The following is a 19,263-nucleotide window of genomic DNA, read 5'->3' as shown; positions in this document are numbered from 1 at the left end:
GACAAGGGAATTGATTTTTAAAGTGCTATAAACTAAAGCTGATTATTCTTTAAAGACATTCAATGACACATTTTACATCTGCCTCAGGGAGGATAATGGCCTATTAGTGATTCTGAATGTGAGAGATGAGTATCTTCAGAGTGCATCTATCCAAATTTAGCATTTATAATGTAAACCAAAACTCAACGCTGGAGTAGCTTTAAGTTAGTTTCAATGACTTCTGTTGTTCTAATTCAGCAATAAATGCTGCACAAAATATGTTACCTGAGAAAAGAGGCAGCGTGAGCTCTGGGTACATGCTGGCGAGCTGGATGGACAGCTGAGAAAGGTTGACGCTGTACAAAGGAGGCAGCGGCCCGTGCGTCCCGTACAAAATGTTGCTGGGCTTCTGCTCCACCATCCGCTTTGAGTACGCACACAGCTTCGACTCCAGCACCTGCACACATACAATACTTCATGATGATGTTTGTTTCGTGCAACGTGATGACTATGTGATCCTGGAGATGTGTGTGCTACGTACCTGCATGAGCTGCATGGAGATTTCATATATCTCCCTGCTGGTGTCTGACGCTTTGAACAGCACCAAATTGAGCAAAGTCACAAGATCACAAGGGTAATTCCTGGCAAGGAAGAGACAAATATGTTATCGTTACCCATTATGAACAAAGAAAATCTTGAAATGCAATGACAAAAACACATCAACCGCACTATTTCATTGCAAACACAATGCGCCTTTCTCTAGTCTGTGACATAATTCTGAATCTAAAATCAGTCTGAACAAAGAAACAGTTACTCTTTCAAACATCTGCATGTCTGCATTATCATGTTTAATTACAATTATGCGATCTCGGTCAACCAACAAAGTGTATTTGTACATTTGTGTTTTGAGAGAGGAAATGTCAGCGGATAAAGACCAACACGTGACTCCTACCTGTTACCGCACACCGTGGCGATGGCCTTGAAGCATCCAGATGCCAGCTGGTAAGATCCAGTGAAGCAGCGGTCTACGGCCCAGTTGAAAAGATTGCTTTGGTCTGGGTTCAGCTCCAAGAGGAGGATGACTACTTCACACCCCAGACGATGGACCTGATGGAAAACATGGTATCAATGCAGAGGCTTCAATGAAAACGGCACGGAAAGTGCAAACGAAAGAAAGTGAGATTTGCTTGAAAAATACGTCGACCTACCCGTAGGTCATGGCAGACCAAGATATTGTCCAGCCATTTGTAGAGATAGCCGTCAGTAGAAAGGCCGACGTTATCAAAAACTGGACCACAACACAGAACTGCCGACATAGCCTGCGAGATAAAAGTTGAGGTAATGATGGGAAAAAAAAGAAAAAAAAAAGACATTTTCTCTTAGTTCACTACTGTTGGTCCTTGACCCCAACTGCCCATGCTTGGTCAACAAGAGCAACTGGATTAAATGATCTAATTAAAGGGAAGGGAGGAACTGAAAAGCACTCTTCTGAGTGAGTGAGGTCAGCTCACCTTGAGAGCACAGTACTGGTAGCGGGTGATCTGGTGGTTGCGATCGCTGTAACGATCAAGAGGAGTGAACATAACGCTGAAAGGTCCCGCCCACTGGCTGAAGAGGATGAAGAGGTGGTGCCTCAGAGACTGTTGAGGGAAGAGGAAGCGTCTGTGGTGGACTATGAAAACAAAGCGTGTGGGCGAGAAAGAGAAACCAGACAATGTTCGTATGAGAGAAAGTGCAAGTCAAAACGAGGCTGAAATCATGATAACTATTACATTTAAATGTATTACGCGATAGTGGAATATCACATAGAAGTAATAACATAATTGTGTAACATACCAGGAACACACTGGATGAGATTCGCTACCATCCCACTGAAATGTGCTCTGATGTCTTTCAGGATGTCCAGCTCCTTCTCGTTCTCAGCCTCCAGAAGCATCCGCGTGAGGTCTACATACTCAAGGAACAAGGCGCCCAGAGCCAGAGAGTCACGCTCCAGAGCTCCGTTGGTGCTGCAGAGAGAAGGGAGGAATCAAGATGATCATAAAAAGGATGCATACAAATGGACGCCAATGGGACAAGAAGGTATATCCACCATTCAATTATTCATCATTTCTTTAAAGACCATTAGCCTCGGTGCAAAAAGAAATAGCAAAACATCTAGTCTACAACTTTCCACACTGTTCCTCTTGAGTTTTACACTGACACTAATGTCATCATGTTAATTTATTTCCCTGTGAAGTGAAACTGCCTGGCAGTCCCCACTCCACAGGTTGTTTTTTTTTTTTTACAAAAGTACAGGTTATCCTGTCGATGATGTGCGTGAACACTACCTGTCACTGATAACTCCTGCATTAGCCAGAAGTTCGAAGATCCTGAGGAGCTGCAGCCTGAGAAGGTCACGTCTCTCTCGACGCTTCTTGTTCTGAAAGCACAAAAAGGACGACACTCAAAAACTCAGATAACTGTGCGAGGGATGCAACGAAAGTATGTTAATGAATACATATCTAGATTGTTCATGAGTAAAAAATGTTTCCTATAGAACAGTACAAATAATGCATGACCTCTTTTTCATTAATAATAAATTCCTGACCGATGGAAAACATCTCTAATGGCTATGATGCAGCGTTCAACTTTAAATACACTTCTACACTTGCATCATCCATCATCCATGAAAACATTTCACCGCAATATATCATCATCTTCTTTCATGTTTCCCATCAGGGATGAATAGTTTATCTAATCCTGTTTGTGAGCATTCCGTTTTTATGTATGCCTATGGTGTGTTTGTTACCTCAGGCCTGCGCTCCAGAGCTTCCTTCATCAGTGGATGAAGTTCTTCCACCAGCTCCCTGTGAACAAAGATGATTAACAAGCGGGGGGTGGGGTTAATTTATTACCTCACTGTTATGTTGATAAATGAGACTGAACACAGAACTGTTTATAAACCATCTATCTTTTACAACTCAATTGCCACATGCCCTGGAACCACTAATCCCCAAACACAGTCATGACGGACAAATTTGTCTGAGAAGACCGTAATCTCTCTAATAACAATGAGCTGCTTTTTCAGAAAACATTCAAGGTTAAAAATAGATTATCTTCCTTCAAATGAAATACCTCTCTTTCACAAAAGAGCCTCTGTCCTTGGAAAAATGCGATACATCTAAGTCCCTCTAAGAATTCCTCTTCTGCATTGGTGACACATATTTTTTTTCTTCGCTGAATGTCAGAATGGCATGCAGCTCACCACAGTAATGACGACAATGTCCAGACAGACGGGAATGAGGAGCTACGAAGTCAACATAAAGAAACTACAGAAACACAACTTTCTTATGAACCAGATGAAGTCAGAGATCTAAAAAGGGGACTTTTCCCTCCATTCAAAGCATAACTTAACACCAGAGATAGGCACAAGGCACAATGAAATAACATGACGCAATAAAGTCACCAACAATCCTCTGCAGTAAATCAGAAATATGTTTTTGTTCTAAATAATTTTGCATCTTAGTAGAAAAGACATGCCCAATAAGTTATGTGTTTGATTGTGTGTCTTTGTGTTCCAGTACCTGAATACCAGAGCATTTGTGCAGCCAAATCCAAGCACGAGAGACTCTGTGATCTCCAGACTCTCGGCTCTCATCAACGGGACGAGCTGCTTCAAAAGCCAGGCCACAGATGGAGTGCCTATCACCTACAAAACACACACAAATAGATGATTAAACCACATCAATACCATTAGAGTGCCTCAAAAACTTTCCAAGTTTTTACTCATTCAAATCTTGAAAAGTTAAATAGTTTGGATGCACAATTGTATCACTACTGTGACAGAGCCATAAAGAAAATTGTATCTGCAACTATTTTCCACAACACAGCAATGTTTAAATGAGAGCAACAACCAGTAAATGCATTATTCTGTAAAAAAATATAATGAACTTACAAATTATTTAGCAAATGCCAAAATACACAAAGTACAGTTTCATCAATCCACTTGTCACCTTTAAAATGCTAATAAATAGGGCTGGTTTAAAAGAGCTAAATTTGTTTTCCAGGCAAAACAATCATTCTAAAGTGGTGAAAGAGTCTGCAATGAAAAGATTTGTGGCTTTTATTGGTTTTACAGAAAAAAAAACAAGTTGGGGAGAGCTGACTCAACACACAAGATGTGGAAACATTAACCTTGGTTGAAATAAATTATGTGGACTACTAATGTTTTGCAACTTTATGAGAAAAATAATTGAATCAATTAAAACAGTTGACCTTCTGGGTTTGCCTTTTTGTGCTATTTTCAGTCTTCAATATGAATACGCTTATACAGATATATATAATTTAGAAGCTGAAACTGTGATATACCTTTGGAGTAGCTTTATAGTATTATAACCTGTGGGGCATCACTTAGAGCAGACACACAAACACACACCTTGTTGTCGTAGGTGACACTTCCGTCCGGTGTGGTGGCAGTGATCTCAGGCGTAGAAGCCCGGAGGTGCCCTGGTGACATGATGCTTGGCTTAGCTACTCCCAAACATAGGATCAAGTAATTACGCCACAGCGAGATGTAGTTGTCGCTGGAACCTGCCGTGCTGGTCTTTTTTGCATTCACTGGACTGCTGCAGAGACACAGGAGAAAAAAAATAAGCCCAGCGTTTTATTGAATTAAACCCAGATATCATGTTTCTTTTAAGCAGTTTTGGGGTTATTGATGGTAATATATACGATTCTCTCTTACTTGGGGTCAACCAGTGGCAGCAGCAGCTGCAGTCGGGTGAAAACGTAGGGCCAGGCGTATCCCAGAGCAGTGGGGCAGTGTTTGGGCAGATGCTCTTGGCGTAAGAAGATGTGCAGACAGAGCACCCATGGATCCCTCATACACTGGGCAAAGATCCAGACATGACTGGGGCTCTTCACGTCGTACGAACTGCTCACCAGTCGAGCTGTCCACTCCACAAGCCACTGAAGATCAACATGGTGGTTGAGGGGCAATGTGGACTTGCAGAGGAGAGAAGGAGTGAAAACACAGTCCAGTAAGCACAAGAAAGCTATTTCTGTTACAAGTATGTTATATAGCCACAAGAATACTTACAGAGTCAGAGACAGCCACATGAACAAAACTGTCCATTACAGCTGGGCTCAGCTGGTCCATGACCTCTATCATGGGTTTGTCATCATCCTGTAGGGCGAGACATTTATAGAATGAGCTATTTTAACACCAGCGTTGTACAACGCGAAGAAATTCAGTCTGCATGTGCTGCATCCATAATCACAGCTACAGTCATGACTCTAACTCCATCTTGCAAACTGAATGTGCTTTCTTCCTTGTAGCCATTTTTGGTCGGTTTCAATGCATGCTGTACCTCTGCATGTCCTAGAGCTGTGAAGAGGCAGCGTATTTCTCTTAACACGCCGACTGCCAACTTCCTGGTGCTGATCTGACACGAGCAGAGGAGCAGAAGAGCGAGGCCCTCGACAGCGTGGAGCACTGAGCAATGCGGGCTTCGCTCAGGCAGTCTGGGGCTGGCCTGATGGCGAAGGGAGAAAATAAGGAAGAAAGATTAGGAACCAAAGTCATCTTGGAAAACAAGTCTCAATAATAATACACAATAGCAATGTGTTTTAGAACAGCAATAATTTACCAAAAGCGTAATTATTGACTCCAAAAGTGTAACCTCATCAGAGATGTATGACGAATACGGAGCGAAAAGATTAAATTGCGCTGTACAAACCTCCACTCCGCCACGCATCTTCCCCTGGAGCTGCAGAGCCAACCTCCACTGTGTGAGCAGCTGGAGAAGCAGCTTTACAGATGCATCTTGCAAACCCTGATGGGTGTCTTGGATCTGTAACAATTAAGCGAGATGTGTTTTTAGGTGGATAAAAATATACCGGCACATGCAGTTATTTGTGAAACAAAATGTGTTTAATCCTTCCAGTGGTCCATTTTCTGTGTATCTTGCAGCTCAAGTGACAATTTTGCAGCCATAGCCTGAAGTAGACGACCTAAAAACTGTTTTAATATTAAAGTATTTTTAATTAATTATCACAGAGAATATGAACTGGTAGTAAAGACCTACTTTAGAAACTAGCATTGATGAAGACTTTTAGCCATTGCTCTTCTGATGCATCTCAGTTCAATCTCTCAATATAGGAATATTGACAGTTTTGGAATGTGTTCATGCAGGTGATATTTTAGTCACAAAGTGGTGAAATATGCAGATATATATTCACATATATTCAAAATAATGGCGGGCCCAAAGTAAACCTAATCCCACACCAAATGCAAAGCTCTATTGTTGTTCGTACTTAGAGGATTTTGTCATGTTGATGTTTACCTCACGTAAAAGGAAATGTGTGTAACCAAACAAGACATCTTCTCTCCAGTCTGAAAAATCGAGCAGCAGGCTCTGCAGGGAGTTCTGGGAAATAAGACGGAGCTCGTCGTCCATGTGCACCGTTAGTCTGAGGAAGCGATTAGAAAAAAATGAACAAATATAAATGAACAACATTTTACAGAGGAATACAAACAAGAAAAGCAATACTATTTTGTCATTGGACCACAAACACTCCAGTCCAGCTGACTTAAAAAAAATAGATGCAATTTATGAAGATTAACAAGACTGGACTGAAACTCACCGTGACAGCAGATCGATGAGCTCAGGTTTGGACATGCCATCTGGAAGGATTCGAGGAATCGCAGCAACACACGTCCTGAACAGGTCGATTTTGGGTTTCCTTTCACCTCTATGAAAGATGGAGGGTCACATTAGAATATCTTACACTCGGTTTTCAACTTCAGCTTCCTCAAACCAAAAAATAAAAAGGCCATGCCTCCAAAAGTGAACAGTATGTTTTGAGATCCAAGTAACTCAACATAAATAATGAATGCAGAAAAAAAATGTGCTGAAGTGATGCATCTTATAGTTACGTACGTGATCATGTCCTCTGGTTCTTTGTTCAGCATCTGAGCACTGGTGAGCATCATGCAACGCCCCACCTCTTTATCCAAGTGTCTCAGGATGCTGTCCAAAGCTTTACGCACTTGAGAGTAATACAAGGACATGCCTGTGGAGAGCAGATACATGAGGTCTGAGACAATATTCAAATTGCAGCCACCCGAGGGCCTGTACAAACACACACGGACCAATGAGCTTAGCTTCCTCCTCAGTCAGAGTCTTGCTGAGATAGGTTTTCTTCTTCTTCAGAGAGTTTCCGGATGGCAGGGTGGCTCCGGTGTTCGGCATAGGAGGCTCTCCGTCCTTCTGCTGCAGAGCATCCGCTATCACCAGGAATGCCCGCAGACCGATGTTCATACGCTGCAAGACGAACAAAATTAAAAATTCTTACTACATGCCCGCAAGTAAGCGAATCGGGAGAAAGTCATAGAAAATCTCTGGAAATTGGTAGTGTTTAAAGTCATTTCTTAATATACTAAAAGCAGTGTACACCTGGAATGAATTAAGTGTCACCAGCAAACCGAAAACACAGGGGCTTCAATCAAAGCAGTATCTTCTCACTGTGAGGTAGAAGGGTTAACCACTACATTAATTCACTATTATTTATTTACTGTAGCGAAACATAAAAGTATTATGGGATTTCACTAAAGTTGCTTCTTGATCCTATATAGATAGATCCAAGTATTACATCCCAACATATTATTGTAATATCTAATACCTTATATATGTTCACAATATCAATGCCTTAGCTTGAGTAATTGTATGCAATCAGACTAACGTACAGCATTGCACATTTCAAAGTGCATCTCTTTCCTCCTGCAGATAAAGTGAATCCTTCTGCTGGTAGGTGTCCAGAAGAGAGCAAGCTGTTCTTTACCTTCTTCGCTGACTACAAATAACAGTTGGAATGCTTATTCCTGTAACATGGCCAGAGGAGGTACACTGTGAATTTGTGTGCAACTGAGTGCACATGACTGGATGCCTGTGTCTGCTCACTTTACCTCTGGGTTGAGACTGAAGGCCTTGGCAGGCTTCCCAACACTCAACAGGTCAAATATGATCTCCTTCATGGCGAAATCCAGTCTCTCCTGAACAGAGGACAGACATGCTGGTATTACAGGGTTTCAGAGTCAATGTGGTCTGAGGCAGCAGGGAGGTCTGCAGCCACCAGGGGAACATTTCAATTGTAGAAGTTACAACTAAACAAGAGATCTTGATGTCATCAACACACAACCTAATACTACAGCATGACAGAGAGGTTCAAAACCGAAGGCTGTAACACAGCCACCAAATAAAATCCAATCAATTCCCCATAATGGATTCTGGTGAATGTCAAAAATATCTCACGGCCTACATTCAGAACCAGCCTCTATTTGTCATTACTGTTTACCTTTTGGTGAGTTGTGTGCAACTGTGTCAACGAGGGCTTAACACAGAATAAGTCATAATACAGAACAAACAGCGCTTTATTTATGTCATCCTGTGGCCAAAATGGATTACCAGCCTACATGTTAGAATTATGAGTTTGTTTTACATACCTGAGCAATGAACTGGATAATCTTGACAAATATATTGAGGGGCATGTCTCTGGGCACGACACTGCGACTCCCTTTGGGGAACAGTGTGGAGGTGATGGATGTTAGGCGGCTGAGGGACAAAGAGATGAAAGTTAAAGGTCTCAGTTTAGGATAATCAAGAAACATCTTAAGACTATATTCCTGCTAAACCAAGTAAACAAAGCAGAGAGAGAATAGTCCCTTGTCCTCGACTTGCATCTATGAGTATGAGAGAGTGACTATTACCTTTGCGTGCCAGTGTTGCTCTCGCACTTTATCCGGATCATGTAGACCCACAGCAGGCGGTAGAGTGACTCCAGAGCCACGCGTGCCATTTTGGGGTCCTTATTCTGCATTTACACATATCAACAAATACACACAATTCACACAAATCTTCCACATACATTACTAAAAATATTCGTCTCAGCCTGAATGCATTTGTTGTATGAACAGTATACACCGGAGGAGTTCCTGGACTGACAGTAGGTTCATACACTCAGGTGCCCCCAATCAATCACAGCTTTCAAAGTGCAGTATTTTCCTTCGAGCAACACATAGTGATGGCTAATTTATAATAGCTGAAGCAGATCTATGTGGTGCTGAAGCTTGTTGTTGATTGAATGTTGTGAAATTTTCTTTGAAATTCGAAGAAATTGACACTGAAACATTGAATTGTGATAACGATAACTGCCACGGCGTTAATTTGTGATTGTGTGACAAAAGCTGACCTTGAGATTTGAGAGGCAGTTGTTGAGGAAAATGTGCCAGCGGCTGAGGAAGAACTGCTTCTGACTGACGCACAGCAGGCAGGTCACCAGAGGATACAGAGCCTGGTGTGAGGAGAGAGGTCACAAGGGAAACAAAAGCATCACAAACAGGACAATTCACAACACTCACAGCACTTACAAAGGGATAATTGGTCGCCCCTCGTTCTCACTACTTCCATTCATTAATGATGCAACGCATGACTGTGCGGACACAAAGTTTATTCACAAAATCAAAGTCAATTGAATTTCGAGTTGGATATCAAATCTTCAAATTCAAACTAAAATAAAAGGTCGTTGCGAACAGTTCCAAAGACAGCAGAAATATATTAGTGGTGAAAAGTAAAACTCATGAACATTTTTCTATGCCCCCCCCCCCCTTTTTTCTTCCTTTTTCATTCTGAGAATTCCAATCAATAAAAATAAAAGAACAAATAATAAAAGTAATACAGGACAATGATGATTGGAGCTCGTTTTCTCACTGTTCAAACACCGTACACACAATGTAAATGTGCATGCAGATCATTCTTCCACAACAATCAGTGTGACTCCAGGTACACCCTTGTCATGAATAGTTAAGAAAACGCCACCTTTGAGAAGTGCGTCATTTAACTGTCAATACCTTGTTACCTGCCACTTACTCAGAATGTAAAAGAATAACAATTATGGAAATGCTCCACATTACAGTCATTCCCATCATATCTGACCATTGTGCTCGTTCTGACATTGCAGGTGATTGTTTGTCGTTGCGCATGCCTGCGTGCTGTGCTTTTGGGGAAAAGTGAACATGAACTTTTGTGTCTGAAGGGGTGTGTTGAGTCACAGCGACATGGGTGGCTTCGGAGTATTTGGGGAATCCATCAGGGGAGGCATGCATACCGGCAGGGTGGCATGTCTGCAGCCCTGAGGACAAGAGTGTCTGCCACAGCGGCGAGAAGCCGAGCAGCATGTATCACAAATAGCACATCTACAGTGAGCAGCAGTAATGTAGCACAGCAGCCACATGACATGTTTTCTTATCAAATCTGCCCATCAAGTATGGAATACCTCCCTTAGGTGGAGGAACATGTTGGAAGAAACAAGTACAAAAAAAAATGTTTTTTGTCTTCTATATTGTTTGGTCAAAATGTTTGGACGCTGTCCAAGGTTAACAGCCTTTACTCATTATGAGCATCGGCATCGGCTCCAGCACCCTGCAACCACACACTGGATAAAACAAGAAGGAAGATTGATTTTAAATTTTATTGGACATAAAAGTGTTTGTTTTTCATCAACATTATATTGTATACATCTGGTTTGATTTTTCCTTGTGCATTTGCTGCCATTCATGTTTGTTGTCACTGAAATTAGTCGTACAAAAATATTTGCCTCGCTTTGTTTTTAAACTCTCAATATTCAGAACAACACAGCTCTCACTTGCTCCATTGACAAGTAGTTTTCCGACTCTGGTACAAGCATTTGCCTCTCGTATAACTCTCTGTTATCTTACTTTTTCTGGTGACTTTCATGTGTTAAGTGTGACATGACACTCTCTGGAAATGTCACAAGTATACCTGCTAAGATTTTCGTAAAGGTGTTAAGAAAAACAACTACAGATTAAATGACAAGTACAGTGATTGAGCAGTTTTTTGTGTTAAAACACTACCATATGACAAATAACTATCACAGGAAGGATGAGTAAACAACCCCTTTAAAATCAAATAACCGACTGAATGTTGGAAGTTATACAAGAACCTTTCTGGCAGTGGCAAAGAGGAAATTCTTACCAATCCTGAAAATGAGGTGGAAGTAGTTTTATTGCAACCTTGTTCGCATGAGACCACTATTTTAATAAAGAAGATGTATTGCAGCTGATGTGCCGATTCCCCTGGCCTGCTGCCACGCTGTGGGCAAACGTTAGCCATCTGGCACCTCTTCAAAATCCACCCTGTTTACTGCTCTTCTGTCTGCCTCCCATTGCTAAGCTAAAAGCCCACGTGCTCCAGAGTTACAGTAAGTGCTCTCGCCGAAAAGCAGGTAATGGAGAGGAAATGAAGACGGATGACCAGTAATGAAAACGGAACGGAGGGAGAAAACTCACCAGAGAGTGTTTCTTTCTCGAGGACAGGTCCAGTGTGGTGTCGTACAAACTCTCCACAAAGTTTCGTAGACATGGCACGTTCACCTCGTTCTTCACGGTCTGAGGAGGGATGAACCAGTCAAGCTTCGTCAATACTTATTTCTGTATATATAACAATTAAAAGGTAAACTAAGAAAATATGTGATAATCCATGATAAAGTGCTGATTCGTCGTATTCTCCTTCTTCTCTCATGTTTACACTGAACTGTCCAACAATATTGTCTCTCTAATGTACATTTTCCTGTCCCCTCTGCTCACTCCCAGTGAAAACATGAACATTCTCAGCTTTGCCAACTCCAGTTCAGCCTCCTGACTCCAAGTAAATCACAATAAACTATAAAGGGGTAATTGAAATGTTTTCATCAAAATATAAAATGCTGGTAGTAAAAGGCTCCGGGACATACAATTATAAATGATCAAATTTACAAGGCACATAATTGTTTGAAAAAATTAACTTTACGTCTAGATTCAGAACTTTCAGTGATTTTTTAATCCTGTTTGATTCTGTTTGAGAGGCTCAGAAGATAAAGGCAGAGAGCTACATCAATAAATGTATCTGTTTTACAACCAACATGTGAAATGTAGGCATTATTTCTGCTTAATAAACCAGAAAGGTGAATGTTAAAATAATTTGGCCTGCTACTGGTAAACGCAAATGGAAATAAATCATTCCTGTGAATATCCTTTATTGAAGATAATTTAACCCAAAACCCAGTGTACTTGTATTTACCGTATTAAAAAAAACAACTGATATGGATGAAACTTATATTCACATTGTTCTTACAAGTTCACCACTGGGTATTCTGTGGCCATGACACAAACTTTTGAAAGGGCCAATAGTTCTCTTAGTCTCACTCTGGCTTTAATATGGATTTGTACTCCTTCAAGAAGTAAAAATAAATGCACTTACAGCAGCTACAGGAACAAGTATTTCCACAAAGAGTCCGGCTAATGAGTGCTTAATGTCTTTATCCTTCACTTCCAGAAAATACTGTGCACACTCCTGCAAACACAAAGAAAGAGAATGAGTCATAATATTTTCATTATCGCCAGTTCTTCTGCAAATAGCAGTTCTCCTCTCTACATGTATGATCGAATAGAAAACAAACATGATACCTAAATCACAGGAAAACATAAGTGGATATACTGTATAATGAGATACTGTATGATGTGACATGAAGAAACAATGAAACTGCGCAGATAATCTCTCATCATCCAAATGGCACCAGATCGGGCTTATAAAGCTAAGCGATCATGTAATATGTTTACGGCAGATAATGAAAGATCAAACTTAAATTTCCTAAACTCAGCCACCTCTCTTGCTTCGACGGCAAATAAATAACACCGGGTATCAAATGGTTTCAACTCCGTTTACCTGCATGAACTGAAAGGAGGCTTCGAAGTCTTCCACTGGGTACATTTTAATGCGGAAAAACTTGAGTCCCATGATGAGGCTGATGGTGGACTGGATGACGTAGGGGTTCTGCTCCTTCTGCCTCAGCTCCTTGAGTTCAGAGATGAACTTCTTCCTCACTGCTGGGAACCTGCCGGAGAGGTAGTAGCCAGATGTGAAACCACGTTTTTTTTTCTCTCCTTTTGACATTAAGCTGTGAGATTCCAGTCGGTGAAATGCAATAAAAAAAAAAAAGCGTCAATATTTTCTGATTTGCTGTAACTCTAACTTTGTTTTTTTCCCCCTAACAAGTACACAGGGGTGTATGTTTCTCTGAATGTGGCCACCATCCAGATAGACTTTACCAACAGTACTCAGCAGGCCTAAATTTAGAATGGCATCTGGAGGGGTGATGTGGAGGGAATATGCAAGTCTGTGTGCGTGTGTTGCGCATACTTTCACTTGTTTTGCTGGGGTTACCGCAGCAGTCAAGTAAGTAGAAGAGTTATCAGCTTTGTGCTTCGTGTTGAGTGTTAAAATTAGACACACATAAACACTGCGATCCATAAAGCGAGCTGGAAGCGCATGGTGGTGATGCCGGGAATCAACTAAACTTTTTCATGCGTTTGTGTAGGAATATTACACCACAAAACAAATAACACAGAAAGTGGTCTTCGAAATCACCTGAGAAACTTAATCAAGGGGAAAACCCATCACACACACAGAAGAAAGTCCATATCTGCTAAACGAGGTTCCCAAGTAGTGAATTCTATCCATCAGGAGATTAATGATTGTGTCGAAAAGTGTGTGTCCATGCGGTGTGTGTCCGTGTGTGGGATGACGGTGTCTGAGGTTTCCTGTACATCCTGACCTCACACAGTAATGTGCTTCTTGAAAATGGGAACAGCTTTCACCTCTCATCGCACACGACATTACACAGTTGAAGGACCACCATCTCGAGTCATTATCATTGCAAACACACAGTGATTGCACATGCACACACACACACACACACACCTTTTCACGAACACACCTGTAATGACAGTCATTACCACCTAGATTTTGTCACTTGCGCTGTAGTCAAAGAGAAGCATTTGTAATTGACATTTCTACGAAGAACGGGGTCAAGAGGAGGACAGGCGGCCACACATTTCATTTTTACCACAGACAAAAAGGCAGCAGCTGCAACATGACCTGGATAATAATTCACACTAAAAGCAAGAGGAACCTTATCCTACGAGTGTAAATAAGACTGAGTTTTCTGTCTGTTATTGGTAGCTAATAGAGTGAGCACAATCGAGTGAGCCCACTCAGAAAAAAAACTGAGACAACATGGCCTTCCTCTCCGTTAAATAGAAAGTACTGTCATAATGAGAAAATCAAGACAATTTGATTGACTTTTTTTTTTTTTTTTAAGTAAACTACTCTGAAAAATCCATGAAAAAACAAAACAAAACTGAATCAACAAAATTCTCAATAAGAGTGAGGATATTGAATGAACTTGATCGTCTCTGTCCATCCATCCATCCATCCATCCATCCATCCATCCATCCATCCATCCACATTTAGGTTCACGTAAGGATAAAGCAGCTAACCACTGACCACTACATCACCTTACAGCTAAGTCTCAGAATCTTAAATGTAAATAACATAAACTCAACTATTAATTAATTGGCGGGATACACACATACTGCAAAATGATTTATTTTCTGGACTTAAGGAAGTCGAATGTACCTTGACTGAGCAACAACTCCCACTACTTCAGCATAGAGGTCAGCCACTATGTGCATGTTGCCTGTGTTGGGTCCCAGATACCTAAAAAGTAAACACAAGGACCACAGTCAACATCAATCCCATTCAACGATCCCTGAAAACAGAAAATTGCATTATTGTGATTATTCTTCTTACCCTTCCTTGTATTTGAAGTGCTTAAAAGCCAAGTTTATAACTTCCTGAATGAGTCCATCCAAAAGAGGATGGAGGGGGATCTGAATGAAGGGAAATAAAAAACAGGTTCAGCTTGTAGTCTAAAAAAAACTAGTGTGCAGTACAGTTACAAGAGACAATGAAAAGAACTGAAATATGCAAATGACTCTCGGTATTTGTTGAGCTTAGTTCCACTTCCACATCTGCTCACCTGATGTCAGGCAAGATGTTAATTAAGGAAGAGCATGATACATGGTAATGAGTTTGTTTGCAGCCTTTTTATAGAATGATGTATCCATCCGTGTGTATTGTTGGATATGCTTCTTCCTCTTCTAAAATTTCAAACCAGGACATCATGAAAAATTAATTCAAAATGCTAAAAAAACAAAACTCACCTGCTTCAAAACCTCTATCAGCACCAAGGAAAACATGAAGTCTATGGCCAGATCCCTGCGCTCCAATAGGTAGTCCTTCTGTTGCTCATCACTGGAAAAGACAGACATCGTTTGTCACGTTAAATCTGATGGCGTTAATCCTTCACAGTTACCCTAGTGCACACTAATGTTCACCCAGCTTCCAAATTGTCAACACTGGGAGCTATTGTTTTGCCATCACACAGGTTTCTTTGGAAGCATCTTTTTTTTTAATCTGTCAATTGTGAGGCAGGTTTTTCAGGATGTGTGATGAAGTCACTCAAGTTCTACTGTTTAACTTTAGTCATGGCCAAAATCCAACTATTATTATTATTAGTAGAAGTAGTAGTAGTAGTTTAATGATGAATGTAAATGCTTCAAATGATTGTGTTTAGCATTGTCTCGATGAAAAAAATATATTATATCGTTGAAATATTTGAATCTAGTGTTAGTTTTGTAGATGTTTATTAGCTATTCCTCGGATCTTTAGCAAGACCTCCCACGTGAAGTTTCTCATCTGTTTCACATATGAAGGTTTATTTGCTCTCCATGATTGAAGACCTGTCAATAAGACACTCCTGTGTATGTGGACATTGAGACCTGGTTTTCTCCGCTTACTTTTTTGACTTTGTGTTGGCTCTGGGTCGATATTCATGGGACTCGTCCTCCAGGCCGTTCTGTCGCTTGTACCAGTCAAACAATGTCTTGAGGATGGACGGCAGGCAGTACTCCGCGAGGGAGCTCATTGTGCTCATCAGCTGCTTGGGAGAGAGGAGCAGGAGGAGATGGAAAGATTGAAAAATTTCACGAATTCAGAAATATAAGCCAATATGACAGCGAGTTTTCTATGACAGGGGAAACGGGGGACAGAAGCATGTACTGTATCGGTAGCGATGCACTTGTCACACGCACCTGGTCGAACTGCGGGTCTTCTCCTCTCTGCAGAGATTTGTTAAGTGGCTTCTCCTGAGAGACAAGTACAAAGGAATAAACAAACTTTCATATTAAAGAAGACAAAGTTTTCCTTACTAATGTGTGACACACATAAAAAAAAAAAATCCAAACAACAATTCCTTCAAAGTGCAGCGCAGCATTGCTATGATCTTCAGGTGACCGACTTTTAATGCCATAGTCTTTCAGAATTATTTTATTGTTTCACATCTGAATGGTGCTGCAAAATAAACTTGTCATTTTGAAATTCTACATATGTTGTCACACAGCGACTTGCACAAAATTATTTCATTACTTCCTGGTCGTGAATGTTATTATGGCAGAAAATCCCTGTGGCTCAAGACTGTTTTGAAGGTCAGACACTCAGGATTATACATTGTCGACAACATTTCCTCTGAATGAAAACGATGAGTTGGCACAAACTGTCATTAAGCGCTTCTCTGAATACCAAAGTCAGAAGAAATGTCCAGAAAGGGAAATGGAAAAACGAAGCTTCTCACCAGTGGCTCGGCCATGATGATCCGAATCTTGCGCTCTGAGAGCAAGGTGAAGTTGGCAAACAAGCTTTTGAGGACAAACTCGCCCGGCTTGCTCTCGGGGTCCACGTTGACGGGCGCCATGATGACAGGACCCTTCCTCTCTCCCAGGGTTCCACTGACTGGCGGAAGAGGCGGCTTCAGTCCCACGGGAGAAGCTGGAGAGAGTTAAGACAGGTCAGTCAGGATAAAGTCTGACACTTTGGCCCAACTTCAGTTAAAACCACGAAGATGAATTACCTAATTGTTTTCATAAATTCATGTAATTATTGAATATGAACACACAGACCACTGTGCCAAGCTGCAACAGTGGCAAGCTCTGTTCTTGATATTTGTGTGCTGCTCGGCAAATGAGAACTCGTAAATCAATGGTGAATTATAGATTATTGCAATTGTTTCCACAGATTCTTGACTGCTCTGTCTTCAAAGACGGGTACCAAAGATGATCTTCTGAGAAATTGTCTCAGTCACACTAAAGCAGGTGTTGCTATCATGTCGGTTTGTTGAGGGTTTTACTGATGTCTGACTCAGGAAGTGAATACAATGTTTGATGAGCTCATTCCTCACAGAGAATGAACAGCTGAGTCACAGGCCCTCTCGCACTCTCTCTCTCCTTGTTAACGTCGTCATAAACTTAATGAGAACAAACGAAGAAACAGAATCTGTTCATGCAAGAATCGTGGCATTTTAATAGTTAGCAACAGTCACGACAAATTAATGTTGTTCAGGTTTCGCAGGGAACAAACTCCATGCTCATAGATTCTCTCTCGTGGCGCCATTAAAAACACTTGGTAGTTTGTACGTCTTGTGAGATGTAATATTAAATGGGGGAGAAAAATAGTTTGGAGAGGGTATGAGTGAAAGACGGACAACAGACAGGGACATAAATATCTGGGGTTGAGAGCATTTCCGGCCATGCATCTCCAAGAATATTGACATGCACTTAAAATAGAACAAAGTCACTGCAATGAGACGTCACGTATTCAAACATTAGTGATTATGCACCGAGAGCTTCAGCGAGAAGAAATGTGCACGTGATTCAGCAGAGACTATTCACGCTCAGGGTGACTCATGAATCAACCAATGCAGTCACCTAAAAAAAACCCAACCACAACACACATTTCAGGATGACGGAAGCTTGTGTGACTGCAGCTAATTGGCAGGTTGAGACACTGACAGAAACGACATCTGTGAAATGCGCCACATTTTTTTCCCAGAGCTTTTTCTCTGATAAGTATAAAGTTGACAACATCAGGTCTTACTGACCTTTTATGATCACGTTACCTGACCTCACAAGACAGTTGAGATGTAAATTCTAAGTCCCGGACAAGACGGATCTCTTAGCCTCGTACACAGAAACCCATTTGTCTGAAACCCGAGAGCTCCCACGATGCAAACATATGTGCATGTGAAAGCACACTCCTGTAAGCTTACCAAGGCCCTTGATGAAGCTGATGACACTATGCCTGCTCCACTTAGTTGGCACTTCCATGGTGAGGACAGCACGACAGAGACACGGTGTGTAAAATGGGAAGAAACAGTAGGATGGAAGAGGAATGGAACTTTACATAGTATAAGACACAGCTGGCATTATCTACAATTTAAAGTAATTTCTTGCAAGAGATGAGCGCCACAGAGGACGTTTGTCTTTATTATCCCGCTTTTCCCACTATTCCACCATGTCAGACACTTCAGACGTCACAGTGATGTTCGGTTTTGGCACGAGGCCGCATTAACCGAAGCTGAAAACGTGAAGCTCCATCCTTCAGAAAGTGACAGACAGGTAGAGTGGATGACAGGTGCCGGAGGCCAGAAAGAAAGTGGTCATGACAGCAGGATCACAAGCGTATTCCACATTAAATCCAAATGAAAGCAGGCGATATACTGCATCCAAGTACCACAAAGGCCGTAGCCAAAGTAAGACTGCTTCAGCATGGACAACCGTAGGACGACTCTCAGAACTGAGAGCTGCAATCACAAAAGAAGGGATGATGCAAGCACTTCTCCTCAGAATAACAGAGAATCAGAGCTGGGTCTTTCTGTAGAGTCAACGCTTCCAACAGGGGGCAAGAAATATTCCATGGTTCTTCTCTTGAAGAAGTTTGTTCTGAACAGAGGCAGCGCAGGACCTCATGCTTGAGTGCTATATGAGCCTCCAGGCCGACAATCAGTTTCTACTTTGGTTTCTGCGCCGCCTCAAGCCTGCCATCATTTCTCCGTACAGCAGCTCCCGTGACCTTGGAATCCGGCAGGCCCATTGGAAAGAAGAATAGCAATGAAGCGCTTCTTTTGAGTGCATCTGTGGCTGTTCTTAAGTTGTCAGTAGCAGTTAACTAAAGTCTGTTCTTGGTGGAGCTCTGACCAGAAGAGTTGGGCTGGAATTTCAACACTGCTCCGAGAGAGAGCCGAGGGGCGGAGAGAGGCGCTATATATAAACCGCTGGCGGTCACTCTCTTACATACCCACCACTCCCACTGACCCCTACTCATTGCACATGCACACACAAACACTAATGCACAAGTACACACTGGTGCACGAGACCGGAGAACAGGAAAACGCAATAATCTGATTTAACTACAAAGCGAACGGTTGTCATCTCATTCAATACCAAGTTGACTGCTAACTGAGATAATCCACTACTGTTCCTTAATTGTGTGTGTGTGTGTGTGTGTGTGTGTG

General features: G+C 41.6%; 1 protein-coding gene across 3 annotated transcripts in view; it reads right to left on the bottom strand.

Annotated features, from left to right (window-relative positions):
* The window catches only part of fryb (furry homolog b), a 36,063-nt gene extending 17,129 nt beyond the window's left edge, over positions 1 to 18,934 (bottom strand). For all 3 annotated transcript variants that reach the window (XM_080508790.1, XM_080508788.1, XM_080508789.1), the window contains exons 1-32: positions 18,019 to 18,934; positions 16,549 to 16,742; positions 16,010 to 16,063; positions 15,716 to 15,855; positions 15,080 to 15,170; positions 14,667 to 14,746; positions 14,493 to 14,573; positions 12,741 to 12,909; positions 12,276 to 12,368; positions 11,327 to 11,425; positions 9,211 to 9,312; positions 8,729 to 8,832; positions 8,465 to 8,573; positions 7,928 to 8,014; positions 7,115 to 7,286; positions 6,903 to 7,035; positions 6,607 to 6,714; positions 6,306 to 6,432; positions 5,700 to 5,813; positions 5,331 to 5,495; positions 5,060 to 5,146; positions 4,706 to 4,965; positions 4,397 to 4,586; positions 3,546 to 3,670; positions 2,771 to 2,828; positions 2,310 to 2,401; positions 1,816 to 1,988; positions 1,491 to 1,651; positions 1,188 to 1,298; positions 932 to 1,086; positions 521 to 620; positions 265 to 436 (exon numbers count right to left, since the gene is read on the bottom strand). In XM_080508790.1, the coding sequence (XP_080364916.1) occupies positions 265 to 436; positions 521 to 620; positions 932 to 1,086; positions 1,188 to 1,298; positions 1,491 to 1,651; positions 1,816 to 1,988; positions 2,310 to 2,401; positions 2,771 to 2,828; positions 3,546 to 3,670; positions 4,397 to 4,586; positions 4,706 to 4,965; positions 5,060 to 5,146; positions 5,331 to 5,495; positions 5,700 to 5,813; positions 6,306 to 6,432; positions 6,607 to 6,714; positions 6,903 to 7,035; positions 7,115 to 7,286; positions 7,928 to 8,014; positions 8,465 to 8,573; positions 8,729 to 8,832; positions 9,211 to 9,312; positions 11,327 to 11,425; positions 12,276 to 12,368; positions 12,741 to 12,909; positions 14,493 to 14,573; positions 14,667 to 14,746; positions 15,080 to 15,170; positions 15,716 to 15,855; positions 16,010 to 16,063; positions 16,549 to 16,742; positions 18,019 to 18,076 (3,964 nt within the window). In that variant the 5' untranslated portion in view covers positions 18,077 to 18,934. The remainder of the gene's footprint in view (positions 1 to 264; positions 437 to 520; positions 621 to 931; positions 1,087 to 1,187; positions 1,299 to 1,490; positions 1,652 to 1,815; positions 1,989 to 2,309; positions 2,402 to 2,770; positions 2,829 to 3,545; positions 3,671 to 4,396; positions 4,587 to 4,705; positions 4,966 to 5,059; positions 5,147 to 5,330; positions 5,496 to 5,699; positions 5,814 to 6,305; positions 6,433 to 6,606; positions 6,715 to 6,902; positions 7,036 to 7,114; positions 7,287 to 7,927; positions 8,015 to 8,464; positions 8,574 to 8,728; positions 8,833 to 9,210; positions 9,313 to 11,326; positions 11,426 to 12,275; positions 12,369 to 12,740; positions 12,910 to 14,492; positions 14,574 to 14,666; positions 14,747 to 15,079; positions 15,171 to 15,715; positions 15,856 to 16,009; positions 16,064 to 16,548; positions 16,743 to 18,018) is intronic.
* Between the last annotated feature and the right edge of the window lie 329 nt (positions 18,935 to 19,263).

Source organism: Blennius ocellaris, assembly GCF_963422515.1.
Source record: "Blennius ocellaris genome assembly, chromosome: 14".
Taxonomy (NCBI): domain Eukaryota; kingdom Metazoa; phylum Chordata; class Actinopteri; order Blenniiformes; family Blenniidae; genus Blennius; species Blennius ocellaris.
The sequence above is the reverse complement of the archived record's forward strand: the minus strand, read 5'-3'. Positions and strand labels throughout refer to the sequence as shown.